Source organism: Neoarius graeffei, chromosome 25 (genome assembly GCF_027579695.1).
Source record: "Neoarius graeffei isolate fNeoGra1 chromosome 25, fNeoGra1.pri, whole genome shotgun sequence".
In the NCBI taxonomy this organism is placed as follows: domain Eukaryota; kingdom Metazoa; phylum Chordata; class Actinopteri; order Siluriformes; family Ariidae; genus Neoarius; species Neoarius graeffei.
Window position 1 is genome coordinate 44,816,878 of NC_083593.1, and position 18,764 is coordinate 44,835,641.

The following is an 18,764-nucleotide window of genomic DNA, read 5'->3' on the forward strand; positions in this document are numbered from 1 at the left end:
GCGGTAAAGCACTAAAAGCTAACTGCCATCGCTAAACAGTCATGTTCGTTGCTTTTCTGAACATTAAAAAAAAAAAAACTGACCTGAAATGATAGATGCTGGATTTGAGACTAGGTTTCCAAGCCTTGGTCATACAGCCAGCTCCATAAGTATTGGGACAACGACAATTTTGGTAACTCTGCCTCTGTATACTGAAGGAAGTGTAGACTTCCTGCTTTATTTTAAGGGATTTATGAGGTTTGGCTCATAAAACAACATCTAAGACAAAATTTGTATTCAAAAATAGGATGCATAAGGCTTTTGGTACGTACAGAACTGTACGCTTTTTCATCTCATCTCATTATCTCTAGCCGCTTTATCCTTCTACAGGGTCGCAGGCAAGCTGGATCCTATCCCAGCTGACTACGGGCGAAAGGCGGGGTACACCCTGGACAAGTCGCCAGGTCATCACAGGGCTGACACATAGACACAGACAACCATTCACACTCACACCTACGGTCAATTTAGAGTCACCAGTTAACCTAACCTGCATGTCTTTGGACTGTGGGGGAAACCAGAGCACCCGGAGGAAACCCACGTGGACACGGGGAGAACATGCAAACTCCGCACAGAAAGGCCCTCGCCGGCCCTGGGACTCGAACCCAGGACCTTCTTGCTGTGAGGCGACAGCACTAACCACTACACCACCGTGCCGCCCCTGGACGCTTTTTGTCATATTTAAAATGTTTGACTTCTGCAAGGACACTCTTCTAAAAGCTACCAACATCCGGTAGCAACCAAAAGTTTGGACACACCTTCTAAACCCATGTTTTTTCTTTATTTTTATTAATTAAAAGACACTGTGTCTTAAAGTAATGATGGATGTCGTTTCTCTTTACTTAGTTGAGCGGGTCTTGACATGATACTGTATGGATTACTACAGTTGTGGTGTTGAATAGGGCTGTTTGCTGTATTTTTATTATTTACTATTTGATCTCAAAACACATTAAGGAGGCAAGAAATTGCACTAATTAACTTTCGACGAGGCACCTGTTAACTGAAAAGCGTTCCAGGTGACTCCCTCATGAAGCTGGTGAAGAGAATGCCAAATAGTGTGCAAACCGTAAACGGTGGCTACTTTGAAGAATCTAAAACACGAAAAACACTTTTTTGTTTGCCATATAACTCCATAGTTTTGATGTCTTCGGTATTGTTCGACGATGTAGAAAATCGTCAAAATACAGAAAAACCTACGAATGAGTAGGGGTGTGCAAACTTTTGACTGGTATTATAAGTGGATGATGGATGGTATATGATCATAATGTGAAACTCGCAGGACAGCGACAAATATGGTAGAAGCAATGCTGAAATATCAATGAAACATGATAACTGACGGCAAAAGATGCCCATCTCATTGTGAATGTTTGATGATGTCAGCATGACATCGTATTTATCGCATCATCTGACATGGAGAATACATTACTGCAGCATCTTTTACAGATTTCCACCAATACTTTTATTGGGTTCATCTTGTACACTGTGACGAGTAATAATCTTAAAAGGCTGCTGAAATCATACACTCGAAAACGTACAGTAATTCAGACATGGTTCTCTGTAGACATGGCATGGATGAATGCTCTTAATTCTGTCATGTGCAATGAAAAAAATACCTTCCAAAAAAAAAATATCAAGACGTCTGTGGAAGACATTTAGTGGATAATGCCACTGGAATGGTCATTTCAGAAATGCGCAGTACTTACCTGTCTAGACATGTGTGTTGCATATATGGTCTAGACATATTTAAGGCTTATATAACTCCTACATCGAGAATCTCGACAAGAAGGATAATCGGGGTCAAAAGTAGGCTCATTTGCCATCTGGATGAAATGGATGTAATACCATGAGAGCATTAACGTACTGTACGTACATGCTACTTAGGCATGCTTTCCCATGACAAAAACACGAACAGGTGGCTGCTGAGGACAAGTTCAGTGGTAAATCATGGCAAACAAGATCCTCTAGTGCCCCCTAGTGAGTTTTGGATGATCCTTCCTCCTCTTGTGTTGGAGCGGAGGAAGAAGTATGCTTGCTCTAAAGAGACAAGAAAGGTAGAAGAGGAAAGAGAAGCTACTTACTAGTCCTGGTTTTAAGCTTAAACGGTGACGGGAGAAGAACAGTAACGAGGGATACGATGATTGTCGATTTTTAATTAGCGCTCACACAGCTGTTAAGCTGCTTCCTGCTTTAGCCCCATTTACTCGTCACAGCGCACTGAGGTGACGAGAAAAACCTATTAAAGGAGGCTGTCGACCGCACTGACCACATCTTAATCCACGGATAAAATAAATGCTGCATATCCTTTTATCTGAGAGAGGGCAAGCGTTAGGACTAATTGGTATGGTGCTGAAGAGTAGGATCATACGTACCTGACAGTGAGGATGAGGGTTGGAGCAGCCCATCATGGCTCCTTTATTCTCGAAGATCTGAAAGGTGAAAGAGACAGAGAGAGAAGAAAAAAAAATTGACATTTAATTAAAAGAGTAGAACTGTACATGAATAAATTATATATGTATTTAACAGTTATTCCACGAAATCGAGTCGTACATGAGCTGACAGCTGACGAGGCGCGTAGCACCGAGTCGGCTATAAGCCATCAATCAATCAAATGTTATTTATATAGCCCTTTACAATAACCAAAAGGTACCCAAAGTGCTTTACATCAAAGCCGTAAAACAGAACACCAAAACACATAAAAACACAGGTTTTAACTGCGGAAGGTGCCACCGTGCTGCAGATCGCCAAAAGCCTTTCAGAAGTACATGAAATAAAACAGACGAAACGAAGCACCCCTCAAAAACAAGACTCCCCTAGTCAGGATTGTATGCCAGTCTAAAAAAGTAGGTCTTCAACTTTGATTTAAAAAGGCCGGGATCAATAGTGGTGCGAATGTCGGGGGGCAGATTGTTCCACAGTCTGGGAGCAGCGACAGCAAAAGAACGATCACCCCACTGTTTATATCTCGACCTTGGAACTTCTAACAGAAGCCGACCCGAAGAACGCAGGGCCCTACCATGATCACGAATAGTTAAAATCTCAGACAAGTAAGAGGGAGCCAGGCCATTGATGGCATTAAAAACAAACAAAAGTTTAAAATCAATTCTAAAACGGACTGGAAGCCAATGGAGTGACGACAACACAGGAGTGATGTGTTCACGTCTAGACGTGCTTGTTAAAAATCGGGCCGCAGCGTTCTGTACAAGTTGAAGGCGTAAAATTGAAGACTGGCTGAGGCAACATACAGGGCGTTACAATAGTCCAGTCTCGAACTGATAAATGCATGAATTGCCTTCTCGAGATCCTGCCGACTGAGAAACGGCTTCGCTTTGGCCAAGAGACGAAGTTGAAAAAAGCTCGTTCTAACAACAGAACTAATCTGTTTAATCTGTTAAGCCATGTACGATGAGATTGAGTGGAATAACTGTTTTATTCTATCCACATTCACTGGATTTTGAGAAACAAGGCATTTTCATTTTTTGCAAATTTGATAAATAAAAACTTTATACAAAACGTCCGACAAAATCATTTCCGCTTAGAAATCTCGTCTCTTATCAATGAACAGTTAGAACATCAACGAAACGGACCATGTTAAAACTGTTAAAAATGTTATAATCACGTTGTCTGTTATCACCCAAATGAGGATGGGTTCCCTTTTGAGTCTGGTTCCTCTTCAGGTTTCTTCTTCATGTCGTCTGAGGGAGTTTTTCCTTGCTACCGTCGCGCTCATCGGGGATAGATTAGGGATAAAATTAGCTCATGTTTAAAGTCATTCGAATTCTATAACGCTGCTTTGTGACAATGTCTATTGTTAAAAGCGCTATAAAAATAAACTGGACTTAGAATGTAAACGACAGGGGGCATCGTGGCTCGGGTGGCTGGGGCGCCGTACCGTGGGTCCGGGGACCCAGGTTCGATTCCGACCCGGGGTCGTTTCCCGGTCCCTCCCCGTCTCTCTCTCCCGCTCGTTTCCTGTCCTGTCTTTGCACTGTCCTGTCCATTAAGGGTGAAAAAAGCCCCCCCAAAAAAACTTAGAATGTTAACGACAGGAGCAATTTGTGAAAAATGCTATAATAATTTTTGAAAAAGATACGCTCTTACCATCAAATACTTTTATTCTATATTTTGTTGCTTTTTTTGTATTATGTTTTTATTTTGTCCTTGGTTGATTCAGCAACACGCGCCGCCATTTTGTTTTTCTCAACTCAGGGTAGATAAGATAGAAATTTATTGATCCCTTTGGGAGGGTTCCCTCAGGGAAATTAAAATTCCAGCAGCATTATTACAGGATAAACGGAGAACAGAAAATAGAGAAAACTTCTAGATAAATTAAATTAAGTATACAAACATAAAAAAAGAATAAGATATGGGGGGAAAAAAAAAAAAGTCCAGCAGGAGAGGTATTGCACATTATATTGCACATTGTCCAGTATTGCTTATTGTTAGGCTAGGCTACTGCTCCTTCCCGTCCTCTGTCCTCCTGTTACCCCTCCTCCCCCCCAGAAAGGAGTTGTACAGTCTGATGGCGTGAGGGACGAACGAGTTTTTAAGCCTGTTAGTCCTGCACTTGGGAAGGAGCATTCTGTCACTGAACAGGTTCCTCTGGTTGCTGATGACGGTGTGCAGAGGGTGACTGGCATCGTCCATGATGTTCAGTAGTTTGTCCATAGACCTCTTCTCTGCCACCGTCACCAGAGAGTCCAGCTTCATGCCGACCACAGAGCCGGCCCGCCTGATCAGTTTGTCCAGCCTGGATGTGTCCTTCTTGGATGTGCTGCCCCCCCAGCACACCACGGTGTAAAACAGGACACTGGCGACCACAGACTGATCCACAGGAGTTTCCTGCAGATGTTAAAGGACCGCAGCCTCCTCGGGAAGTACAGCCTGCTCTGTCCCTTCCTGTACAAGTGGTTGGTGTTGCAAGTCCAGTCCAGCTTGCTGTCCAGCCACAGCCTGAGGTGCCTGTAGGAATCCACAGCCTCCACCTCGACTCCCTCGATCAGAACTGGTCATGACATTGGTCTGGACCTCCCAAAGTCAATGACCAGCTCCTTGGTCTTTGAGGTGTTGAGCTGTAGATGGTTCCTACTGCACCAAACGGCAAAGTCCCTCACCAGGCCCCTATACTCCTCCTCTCTGTCGTCCCTAATACATCCCACGATGGCTGTGTCATCGGCGAACTTCTGAATGTGACACAGCTCTGAGTTGTAGCAGAAATCCGCGGTGTACAAGGTGAAGAGAAGAGGGGCCCTGGGGTGCTCCGGTGCTGCTAATCACAGTGTCAGACGTGATGTGATGTATATGAGCCGATATCCTAGTAGTAGAGTAGCCGATCAGAGCGTGCAATTGCTCACATCCAGCGACTGTGGATAGAATAAATCCTGATACATAGTGCGTGTGTGTTTTTATATACTACTGAGGACCAAATGTCCCCACAATTTTAACCTTGTGGGGACATTTGGATGGTCCCCACAAGGACATTGCTGTTGTTGTGTTTTTTAATAAAGAAATGAATGAGCCAAAAAGTTGGCTTTTCATTACTGAGGTTAAGGTTAAGTTTAGGTGCAGGCACAGCATTAATTAACTGCAATAATAATCATGTCAATGGAAGGTCCTCACAAGGATAATGAGACAAATGCTGTGTTCACACTTATACCGGTACGAAAGTGGTATAACTGTATCGATACAAAGTATACCGGTACAGTTTAGTGCATCTGTCCACACTAGCGAGAAATGTTTGCGGTTTTCTTTCACGGAAGTTGAAATGCGCGTGCGCGAAATGTTTCCGTGGTTACCGAGTAACTTCCTTCCGAGAATATGGCGGATGAAACAACGTGTGTGTGCTTTCTGTTGTCAATGTACAGTCTGTATTTCTGGTGGTCATTTATTCAGTCGAATCATATAAAACGTGCGAGGCAGTTGAGAAAGAAACAAAGAAAACGAATCTCCCTTTCTCCCCTTCACTTTCTCCCTCTTCCCTTCTCTTCCCTTCCCTTTCTCTCCCTTTTCCTCCCTCTTTCCCCCTCCCCCCTTTCTTTGCTCCATGTAGCTCCACGGTCGTTTTGAGCCATTTTGACGTTTTATTTACAGCTGGAAAGCACGGGCGTATTGTATTGTATGAATAACCCAGAAGACGTAGGAATGGTTCATTGTGCATGCACATTATATTTGTATCGATACAGAACCGCTTCATCTGTCCACACTACAGCGAAGCGCTACAGTACCGATACTGTACCGGTATGAAACCCATACATTTGTGGGTTTCGTACCGATACAGTTATACCGCTACAGTACCGGTATAGTTGCTAGTGTGGACAGGTGTTGCGGTACGAAAATAGTATCGTATCAGTACAAAATCCCTAGTGTGGACAGGGTAAAATGTATGTGTGTGTGAGAGACATATAAAACAACAATGACACTCTGAATCACACTGTGCACACATCTACCAAAAAAAAAAAAAAAACCTCACTCACACAGTCAGACTTCGATCGCACAGAGCCGAACCTCATGTCTCCTGTCGTAGAGAGTTTTAAGACTTCCCCAGGCTTCCCTCAGGGGTCACGTTAAAGGACTTGCATAGGATCTGTTCCCTATTCTTGTCCGCTTTATAAATACCGACTTGTCTCAAGCTGAGGTGTGTAAATCTAGGCAGCAGGACGGAACACATGCTCTCTGATGCCTTTAACAGAGAGCAGATAACCAACGCGCTTATCTGAAGGGACGCAGGAGCAGAACAAGTGCTCTGGAGAAAGAGAAAACCTCTAACACAAGGGTTCTGGTGGTCTCAGACCTCATGTGGACTTTTCTCGAGATTTCAAGTAGGCCTTAATGACGGGTCTGACATATAAACACACTGACCTTTAACAACTCGTGCTCGTGAATAATGAGCTGATTCTGAATACACGCGCTGGATTTGTGCGATATATAACCGAGCGCCTTTTGTCAGCGCGCCAGAGCTCAGTTTTAGAACGCACAAAAGCTGATCGTAGAGATTGATTGATGATTTTGTCATCTCTACACCACTTTTACAAGGCGCTGCACTTTTAATCTACTCTGTTATGCCTCTAAAAAGGCCTAAATAATTAAACAAGGTGGTATCAAGCAACACTAATACTGTAAAAGCAACAGTCACAGTTCTACCTCATCCAGAATGTGTATTGTCCAGTATGTTTACTTTTTAGTTTAACATCACACACTAAATCAGCTTAACCCTGGACGTTTTATGAGCTCTGGCAGCCTTTAAAGTGCGTGGCCGTTCTGCCTTTGAGGCTCTAATATGCCGAGGGAGCCTGGAGGAACATGTCGATCAGACCTGAAAAGTCCTCGCTGAGAAGCTGGCTCCCAATTGATCCAATTAGTAAAGATGAGGAAGGCTGTGGGAGGGAGCTGGGGTTAATGGTGTCCCCCGCTCAGCCTGGTTGTTTTAAACACAGATCGTTATGGGAAGAAAAAAAAGTGCAAAAAATGACAATGATGCACCCTGGAGGGTGACTGACTTTTAGTACAAATGTTAACAGGGTTTTCAGAGTAACGCTAAAGCTCCAAGAGTGCTTAATAATGAGGAAAAGGAATGCTCCGGCAATGCAAGTTAAAGCTATGGATTATAGCGTTTGAGTTGTTTTTATTTGTTACGGTCGCATTTAAGCGGGGCGGCACAGTGGTTAGCGCTGTCGCCTTACAGCAAGAAGGTTCTGGGTTCGAATCTCACAGCCGATGAGGGACTTTCTGTGTGGAGTGTGCATATTCTCCCTGAGTCTGTGTGGGTTTCCTCTCGGTGCTCTGGTTTCCCTCCACAGTCCAAAGACATGCAAGTTAGGTAAAATGCCCAGCCACTGGGGTTGTACAAGCCAGTGTATACAACCCCGATTCCAAAAAAGTTGGGACAAAGTACAAATCGTAAATAAAAACGGAATGCAATAATTTACAAATCTCAAAAACTGATATTGTATTCACAATAGAACATAGACAAATGTCGAAAGTGAGACATTTTGAAATTTCATGCCAAATATTGGCTCATTTGAAATTTCATGACAGCAACACATCTCAAAAAAGTTGGGACAGGGGCAATAAGAGGCTGGAAAAGTTAAAGGTACAAAAAAGGAACAGCTGGAGGACCAAATTGCAACTCATTAGGTCAATTGGCAATAGGTCATTAACATGACTGGCTATAAAAAGAGCATCTTGGAGTGGCAGCAGCTCTCAGAAGTAAAGATGGGAAGAGGATCACCAATCCCCCTAATTCTGCACCGACAAATAGTGGAGCAATATTAGAAAGGAGTTCGACAGTGTAAAATTGCAAAGAGTTTGAACGTATCATTATCTACAGTGCATAATATCATCAAAAGATTCAGAGAATCTGGAAGAATCTCTGTGCGTAAGGGTCAAGGCCGGAAAACCATACTGGGTGCCCGTGATCTTCGGGCCCTTAGACGGCACTGCATCACATACAGGCATGCTTCTGTATTGGAAATCACAAAATGAGCTCAGGAATATTTCCAGAGAACATTATCTGTGAACACAATTCACCGTGACATCCGCCGTTGCCAGCTAAAACTCTGTAGTTCAAAGAAGAAGCCGTATCTAAACATGATCCAGAAGCGCAGACGTCTTCTCTGGGCCAAGGCTCATTTAAAATGGACTGTGGCAAAGTGGAAAACTGTTCTGTGGTCAGACGAATCAAAATGTGAAGTTCTTTATGGAAATCAGGGACGCCGTGTCATTCGGACTAAAGAGGAGAAGGACGACCCAAGTTGTTATCAGCACTCAGTTCAGAAGCCTGCATCTCTGATGGTATGGGGTTGCATTAGTGTGTGTGGCATGGGCAGCTTACGCATCTGGAAAGACACCATCAATGCTGAAAGGTATATCCAGGTTCTAGAGCAACATATGCTCCCATCCAGACGACGTCTCTTTCAGGGAAGACCTTGCATTTTCCAACATGACAATGCCAAACCACATACTGCATCAATTACAGCATCATGGCTGCGTAGAAGAAGGGTCCGGGTAGTGAACTGGCCAGCCTGCAGTCCAGATCTTTCACCCACAGAAAACATTTGGCGCATCATAAAACGGAAGATACGACAAAAAAGACCCAAGACAGTTGAGCAACTAGAATCCTACATTAGACAAGAATGGGTTAACATTCCTATCCCTAAACTTGAGCAACTTGTCTCCTCAGTCCCCAGACGTTTACAGACTGTTGTAAAGAGAAAAGGGGATGTCTCACAGTGGTAAACATGGCCTTGTCCCAACTTTTTTGAGATGTGTTGTTGTCATGAAATTTAAAATCACCTAATTTTTCTCTTTAAATGATACATTTTCTCAGTTTAAACATTTGATATGTCATCTATGTTCTATTCTGAATAAAATATGGAATTTTGAAACTTCCACATCATTGCATTCCGTTTTTATTTACAATTTGTACTTTGTCCCAACTTTTTTGGAATCGGGGTTGTACTTCGTGCTGGATAGATTGGGGAGGGTTGCGTCAGGTATTAAACCTACGCCAAATCAAATATGCAGAACAGATCCGCTGTAGCTCCTCCTAACAGGAGCAGCCGAAAGAAATAGAAAAAGAAGATGGTCGCATTAAAGAGATAGCTGTACTCACAAAGGAGCCTGGCTTTTAGGATGAAGCTGTCTAAATATTCACTGGAATATCCCTTCCAGTGAATTGAATTTTTAGTCTTGTGTTAAAGGTTTTCTTTGTGTTAACTTGTGTTAAAGTGGGTTCTGTTTCTATCTCCGTTGGCAATAATGTTCTAGAAGCTGTAACCTCATTTAGCTCTTTAGGTGTGGTTATTAATACTAACTTAAGCTGGGAAGGTCATATCGATTATATAAGTTCCAAGATAAATAAGAAGTTGGGTCTTCTCAGGCAAATTAAAGCCCGTTTGTCTCTAGAGGCCTGGATATTGTTTTTTTAACAGCTATATTTTATCTATTTTCGACTACGCTGACATCATACGGGGTGATAGGGGGCATTCTACTCTTGTGGCACAACTTCAAGTTCTCCACAATAAAGCAGCGCGTATAACCTTTTCCTTCGTCAGGAACGGAGGCCTTAAAAAATCTTAAGTGGGTACCGCTTAGCCGAAGACGTGCCAAACATTGAGTTATTTTCATTTACAAATGCCTAAATCAGCTCTTCGCACACAAGTTTAATATTAATTTTAATAAGGATTATCACAACTAGAACACTAGATTCAACAGTAATATTCGAAAACTACAACCCCGATTCCAAAAAAGTTGGGACAAAGTACAAATTGTAAATAAAAATGGAATGCAATGATGTAGAAGTTTCAAAATTCCATATTTTATTCAGAATAGAACATAGATGACATATCAAATGTTTAAACTGAGAAAATGTATCATTTAAAGAGAAAAATTAGGTGATTTTAAATTTCATGACAACAACACATCTCAAAAAAGTTGGGACAAGGCCATGTTTACCACTGTGAGACATCCCCTTTTCTCTTTACAACAGTCTGTAAACGTCTGGGGACTGAGGAGACAAGTTGCTCAAGTTTAGGGATAGGAATGTTAACCCATTCTTGTCTAATGCCGGATTCTAGTTGCTCAACTGTCTTAGGTCTTTTTTGTCGTAACTTCCGTTTTATGATGAACCAAATGTTTTCTATGGGTGAAAGATCTGGACTGCAGGCTGGCCAGTTCAGTACCTGGACCCTTCTTCTATGCAGCCATGATGCTATAATTGATACAGTATGTGGTTTGGCATTGTCATGTTGGAAAATGCAAGGTCTTCCCTGAAAGAGTCGTCATCTGGATGGGAGCATATGTTGCTCTAGAACCTGGATATACCTTTCAGCATTGATGGTGTCTTTCCAGATGTGTAAGCTGCCCATGCCACACGCACTAATGCAACCCCATACCATCAGAGATGCAGGCTTCTGAACTGAGCGCTGATAACAACTTGGGTCGCCCTTCTCCTCTTTAGTCCGAATGACACGGCGTCCCTGATTTCCATAAAGAACTTCAAATTTTGATTCGTCTGACCACAGAACAGTTTTCCACTTTGCCACAGTCCATTTTAAATGAGCCTTGGCCCAGAGAAGATGTCTGCACTTCTGGATCATGTTTAGATACGGCTTCTTCTTTGAACTACAGAGTTTTAGCTGGCAACGGCGGATGGCACGGTGAATTGTGTTCACAGATAATGTTTTTCTGGAATTATTCATGAGCCCATTTTGTGATTTCCAATACAGAAGCATGCCTGTATGTGATGCAGTGCCGTCTAAGGGCCCGAAGATCACGGGCACCCAGTATGGTTTTCTGGCCTTGACCCTTACGCACAGAGATTCTTCCAGATTCTCTGAATCTTTTGATGATATTCTGCACTGTAGATGATGATATGTTCAAACTCCTTGCAATTTTACACTGTCGAACTCCTTTCTGATATTGCTCCACTATTTGTCGGTGCAGAATTAGGGGGATTGGTGATCCCCTTCCCATCTTTACTTCTGAGAGCTGCTGCCACTCCAAGATGCTCTTTTTATACCCAGTCATGTTAATGACCTATTGCCAATTGACCTAATGAGTTGCAATTTGGTCCTCCAGCTGTTCCTTTTTTGTACCTTTAACTTTTCCAGCCTCTTATTGCCCCGTCCCAACTTTTTTGAGATGTGTTGCTGTCATGAAATTTCAAATGAGCCAATATTTGGCATGAAATTTCAAAATGTCTCACTTTCGACATCTGATATGTTGTCTATGTTCTATTGTGAATACAATATCAGTTTTTGAGATTTGTAAATTATTGCATTCCGTTTTTATTTACAATTTGTACTTTGTTCCAGCTTTTTTGGAATCGGGGTTGTAGATAGAACTCGACGCCAACGGCGTCAATGGGGATGCCTCCGCCCGGTAGACTACACGCCTTATTAAGTTGTGATTTGGGGATGGACATTTGACCTCACAGTAATCTTGACCTGGTGAAATTACTTGTATCAGCCTTAGAGATATTGTGTTCACAAGGTTTCCGGACAGACATTTGACCTCACAGTGACCTTGACCTTAGACCTTTTGATCTCAAAATCTAATCAGTTTATCTTTGTCCTCTAATGCACAAATGGTGAAAGTTTGGTGAAATTCCTTTCATTAGCCTTTGAGATATCGCGTTCACAAGGTTTCGGGACAGACGCACGCACGCACGGACGAACGGACAACCCGAAAACATAATGCCTCCTGCACCTTACGGTGGCGGAGGCATAAACAGCAGTTAATACAAACTGGGGCCTGTGGACATCCACAAATTTTGCTGCAAATGACTGGAACAAATTAGATAAGTCATTAAGGGAAGAGACATCATTAAGTAAATTAAAAAAAAAAGGTCTCAGGAATATAGTTTTCTCGTAAAATTAGTAGTGTGATATTCATTAACTCTTGAAATTCAATCTATTCCTTTTAGTCTATTGTGCTTTAGTCACAGAATTTTTTTTCCTGTTCTTTTTTTATTGATTTTGATCGGACCTGTTTTTTTTCCCCACCCTCAGTTCACTCATTATTCATGGGTTGATGTAAACCACTTGATTAAATTATGTCTCATCTCATTATCTCTAGCTGCTTTATCCTGTTCTACAGGGTTGCAGGCAAGCTGGAGCCTATCCCAGCTGACTACGGGTGAAAGGCGGGGTACACCCTGGACAAGTCACCAGGTCATCACAGGGCTGACACATAGACACAGACAACCATTCACACTCACATTCACACCTACGGTCAATTTAGAGTCACCAGTTAACCTAACCTGCATGTCTTTGGACTGTGGGGGAAACCGGAGCACCCGGAGGAAACCCACGCGGACACGGGGAGAACATGCAAACTCCGCACAGAAAGGCCCTCGCCGGCCACGGGGCTCGAACCCGGACCTTCTTGCTGTGAGGCGACAGCGCTAACCACTACACCACCGTGCCGCCCCTCAATAAATATATATTTAAAAAAAAAAAACTTTATGCAAATGAATGAATGAAGTAAATATGTTGCTAAGCATGAGTGTTTTCCCCGTCTACCCCATCCATCAGTAAAAAGTACATACATTTTGTTTCAGAAATGAATCTATACAAGTTCATTAACGCTATTTACATCCGTTATTAACATGAGCAATAAATTTCAGCAAATAAAATGTATTGAAGACATTTAACAGTTATTCCACAAAATCGAGTCGTACATGAGCTGATAGCCGACGAGGCGCGTAGCACTGAGTTGGCTACAAGCCGTGTACGACGAGATTGAATGGAATAACTGTTTTATTCAATCCATGTTCACTGGAGTTTGAGAAACCGAGCGTTTTTATTTTTTACAAACTCGATAAATAAAAACTTTATACAAAACGTCCGACAAACTCATTTCCGCTTAGAATGTAAACAAACTGGCGAAATGACGAGCAATTTGTGAAAAATGCTATAATAATAATTCTTGAAAAAAAGTTACGTTCTTACCATCAAATACTTTTATTCCATATTTTGTTGCTTTTTTTTGTATTTGTTGGGGTTATGTTTTCGAGTAGAGTTTTATTTCGTCCTCGGTTAGTTCAGCAACACGCTCCACCATTTTCTTCTTTAGAGGGTTTTTTTTTTTTTGGTGGTTGGCAAACCAACATAAAGGTGCATTAGCACCACTGACTGGACTGCAGCATGGAGCAGGAGATATTGGTGGAGAAAAAACTATATTCATTTAGCCATTTCGGTTTCTTTTAAAGGTCCCATGGCATGAAATTTTCACTTTCTGAGGTTTTTTAACGTTAAAATGAGTTCCTCTGACCTTCTTAAGTCACCCCAGTGGCTAGAAATTTCATAATGTGTAAACCAAACTATGCCCAACATTTGAGAATGGCGCGTCAAAACGGCGCGTTGATAAACTGTTCCCTTGCCTACGTCAGCAAGGGAGATGATCCCCACGCCCCCCCTCTGGATTCCCACCCACTGTATGGATTGCCCGCCCAGTTGTAGTGAGGAGACCATAGAGGACACAACATGGCATCACCTAAGCGAGCGAAACATGGAAGTTGCGCTGTACATGGATGTGACAACACAGAAAGGAGTCTGTTTTTACTGCCGACGGGAGAGCCCCTGAAGACGCAGTGGCTTAATTTTATTTACTCCAATAATACGCCGTCGAGTCTACCTAAGACGGTGTATGTTTGTCGGAAGCATTTTCCTGAGGAATGTTTCCACAACTTGGGACAGTACAGGGCAGGTTTTGCACATCAACTGTCACTGAAGCCTGGGTCCGTACCAAGCATCCCTGCCGCATCAGCCACAAACACCGAACAAGTAAGTGTATAACTGGTCGTTTTGCCGTGTTTTAAAATCGGTGCGTTAGCCTAGCAATGGCTACATTAGCTGTGCAGCTATCCGCTTCCTGCAGTTAGCCAGGTAATCTGCGCTACAAAACTAAAGAGCATGCAGCATGCTCTGTTAAACTGAGTTTAGTCTGGAAATTGACTGTAACTTATGAGCTTATGTTTGACTATTGCTCCGCAATGCGTGTCTTCTGTTGGATAAGCGCTATGTTGCTGTAGTTGCTGCTTCTATCCTCTTTGGTTATGGAGTGCGTGTTCAAGCCTAGGGTATTATACGTTCGTAAACTACCACTCCGAACACTCTCACTCTCTGTTCTCTGTGTCACGTTGAGTTTACGAAAGGAGTCCGAGGGAGAACGGGGTTTTGTCTTAGCAGCGTGGCTACAGGCGCTGATAGCAGCGAGTATGTGTGTGCGCAGCTTGGTCAAGCCCCTCCCCCTCCCCCCATGGCCCACCCCCACCCTCTACCCTTCCCCGCCTCCTGCTTCTCATTAGCAAAACGACGCACTGGGAAAAGCGCTGAAATAGGGCTTTCTCCCAGGAGGCTATATTTACGTGCCGAGGGTTCATTTCGAGAAAGGCTGCGGATATAACATCCGGAAACCTCCACGAGCCCGTTTAATGCATCAACAAACCACCATGCCATGGGACCTTTAAATACTGGATAGCAAAGTGTTATATCTGACTTGATGCGCTCGCTCCGCCATTTTGTTTTTCTCTACTCATGGTATATGAGCTGATATCCTAGTAGTAGAGTAGCTAATCGGAGCGTGCAATTGCTCATATCCAGTGAATGTGGATAGAATAATGAAAAGTATATAGTCAGTGTAATATCCCCCAAACTAGACTGGTGAAATAAAAATAGAAAAAAAAAAAAAAACTAATCCACAAATCAATGCGAAAGTAATTATGCACGTATATGCTGATATTGTAACATTTATTTAGCATTTTTGGAAAGGAGTTTCCAGTGTCAGGATTTTAAAACATTCAGAGGTAACACTGTCATTTTAAGATTTTCCAATACAGGGAAAGTCTTCAGGAAGAACAGCTTTATAGTTTCTTTGTAACATGACAAGCTGCATTGTTTCAGGTTTAGTAATCTTCATGGATGTTCCATGACATTAAATGTAACTATAAACAGATAAAAAAGTATTCGTAAATTAGCCATTATTTATGTTTTTCAATACTTTGTTTGAATAAAAATTATCCGTGACTCCAAATTGTCGTATAAAACAAATAAAACACTCTGGGACATGCTGCTATTGGGAAGTAATCAACTTTTAGGTGGTAACGGTAACTTCGCTTCATGTTGGACAGCATCACACTATCCTCATCATCTCATCTCATTATCTCTAGCCGCTTTATCCTGTTCTACAGGGTCGCAGGCAAGCTGGAGCCTATCCCAGCTGACTACGGGCGAAAGGCGGGGTACACCCTGGACAAGTCGCCAGGTCATCACAGGGCTGACACATAGACACCGACAACCATTCACACTCACATTCACACCTACGGTCAATTTAGAGCCACCAGTTAACCTAACCTGCATGTCTTTGGACTGTGGGGGAAACCGGAGCACCCGGAGGAAACCCACACGGACACGGGGAGAACATGCAAACTCCGCACAGAAAGGCCCTCGCCGGCCACAGGGCTCGAACCCGGACCTTCTTATTGTGAGGCGACAGCGCTAACCACTACACCACCGTGCTGCCCTCACACTATCCTGTCCTTGATTATTTTCCTATAACCACACACTCCAATATGCTTTATTCCTCGCCATCAGTTTCAGACTAGTTTCTTACCTGCACCCACAGATAGGTGTGGCCTAGCTCCTGAATCAGCTCCGCCCACTTGTCAATCACCTTGCGGATCTCTCCAGGCTGCATCAAAGGGAGCGTGATGTCAGACCACGGATGGAAGCACATGACCTTACTGAAGGTGAAAAGAGAAAAAAAAAAAAGCAGAATGATCGTGTCTTCAAATTTGATCTAATTTTTATCCATAACAAACATCTATTCATAACAGAAACCTCTTTGCCTGGAAATTTAGTCGTTTCATACTAGTAACAACTTGAAAGGAAGCAATCCAAAGCAAGTCCATAAATTAAGACAATTAAACCTAATCATTCAAAAATAAATGGCACCCGATAAAAGGAGGAGGAGTTAGTGTGTCTCTGTAGCTGGCACGCTGCAGCAGCTGAGCTGCGTTACGACATTTAGGAGGATTTTGCCATCATTTTCAGCTCTGAGAGATTTGCCTTAAAGGGGAACTAAAGGCAAATTTATCATCATCAAAATTCTATACGTCATTTTATTAAATATAGGAATGTATTTTTGATCGCGGGGCGGCACGGTGGTGTAGTGGTTAGCGCTGTCGCCTCACAGCAAGAAGGTCCTGGGTTCGAGCCCCGGGGCCGGCGAGGGCCTTTCTGTGTGGAGTTTGCATGTTCTCCTCGTGTCCGCGTGGGTTTCCTCCGGGTGCTCCGGTTACCCCCACAGTCCAAAGACATGCAGGTTAGGTTAACTGGTGACTCTAAATTGACCGTAGGTGTGAGTGTGAGTGTGAATGGTTGTCTGTGTCTATGTGTCAGCCCTGTGATGACCTGGCGACTTGTCCAGGGTGTACCCCGCCTTTCGCCCGTAGTCAGCTGGGATAGGCTCCAGCTTGCCTGCGACCCTGTAGAAGGATAAAGCGGCTAGAGATAATGAGATGAGATGAGATTTTTGATTGCTATTTTGTCACTGCTACAGCAAGTTATGAGTGTTTGAAATATGCTCTGTAATACATCAGTCCATACGTCAAAGCAGTGGCCGTAAACGAGATTCGTTGAGACCTGTGCAAGACATCGTAGGACGGAAGTAAAACGTACAGCGGAAATCAAAGTGACCGACATCTGCCAACGTTGTCAAAAGACGCGCGCGCCCCCTTTCGAATGCTGATGTAATCAAGCCGGAAGTTTTGTTTGTTTTGATAGCAATCAGGAAAGTTTGAAAAAAGTAGGCAGTAATCGTCATTTAAACTAGATTTTGTGCAATATTTCGTTTGGAAAACAGTTTTCAAAATGGCGGCACTGACACCAGGCTGACACGTCACGTTTCGACGTCTCATGAAGATCGCGCGGATAAGCGACGCCTGCCGTGGACCGAACGAACTAAATTCAACATGGCTAAAAACCAAATAGGCCGATAAGTATAATATTTAATTGCAATTCGTTGCCAATACGAGTCACGATATAAGGTTACTAAAACCGAAAACGTAATTGAACAACACATTAATTAAGAAATACAGCAAGTTTAAAAATGACTTCAGTTCTCCTTTAAGTTTTGTTACTGTCACTAAGCATGAATCACTGTGCCACTGATTGACATTTAATTAACTTATGCATGTCTCATCTCATCTCATCTCATTATCTCTAGCCGCTTTATCCTTCTACAGGGTTGCAGGCAAGCTGGAGCCTATCCCAGCTGACTACGGGCGAAAGGCGGGGTACACCCTGGACAAGTCGCCAGGTCATCACAGCGCTGACACATAGACACAGACAACCATTCACACTCACATTCACACCTACGGTCAATTTAGAGTCACCAGTTAACCTAACCTGCATGTCTTTGGACTGTGGGGGAAACCGGAGCACCCGGAGGAAACCCACGCGGACACGGGGAGAACATGCAAACTCCGCACAGAAAGGCCCTCGCCGGCCACGGGGCTCGAACCCGGACCTTCTTGCTGTGAGGCGACAGTGCTAACCACTACACCACCGTGCCACCAACTTATGCATGTGAATACTAAAAAAATATATAAGATAAATTCTTGCACTGCAAAAGTTTCCTTCTAAACGACTGATAAATGAGTGACACCGTAGCACAGTTCTCACTACTTTGCATGACATGCACGGACAGAGACTGTCTTGCCTTGCACAAACTGTACAACATGTTTCTGCACCCTAAACTCTGTATTCAGGACCAAAATTTGGCAAAACAACATAAGCTTTGAGTGGAAGATGCAGGGCAGGTCACAGGAGGCTCTGCTGCACTAGCACACTTCGGCTGGAGCACTAATTGGCTTCCGACGCACACGTCTCTGATTCGGAGGAGCCTTTGGAGACTGAACGGTTCAAACTGACGTAAAGAGACACATGGAGTATAACTTTAGCTGACGATATTATTCACACAGAAAGCTGGTGAAGTAATACTTTAGCTGTGGGTTAGTAAAAGAGATATTCATTTGATATTCAAGCGAACACTGGAACTTTAGCAGACTCACAACACCCCCTACTGGCAATACAAAGAAACAGCATCGAGTTCACAAAAGATGGGTCTGTACAGTAGGTCTGCGTGTGTGAGTAGCGTATAAACTAATTTATTAGGTTTATGATGTTCAGTTGGTCTCAGTTATCCAAAATCTAAGGCTACTTGTCACT

The 18,764-nt window shown here is 43.1% G+C and overlaps 1 protein-coding gene across 4 annotated transcripts in view; it reads right to left on the bottom strand.

Annotated features, from left to right (window-relative positions):
- The window catches only part of galt (galactose-1-phosphate uridylyltransferase), a 324,066-nt gene that overhangs the window by 284,928 nt on the left and 20,374 nt on the right, over positions 1 to 18,764 (bottom strand). For all 4 annotated transcript variants that reach the window (XM_060908973.1, XM_060908974.1, XM_060908975.1 and 1 more), the window contains exons 5-6: positions 16,147 to 16,276; positions 2,406 to 2,462 (exon numbers count right to left, since the gene is read on the bottom strand). In XM_060908973.1, coding sequence (XP_060764956.1) covers positions 2,406 to 2,462; positions 16,147 to 16,276 — 187 coding nt within the window. The remainder of the gene's footprint in view (positions 1 to 2,405; positions 2,463 to 16,146; positions 16,277 to 18,764) is intronic.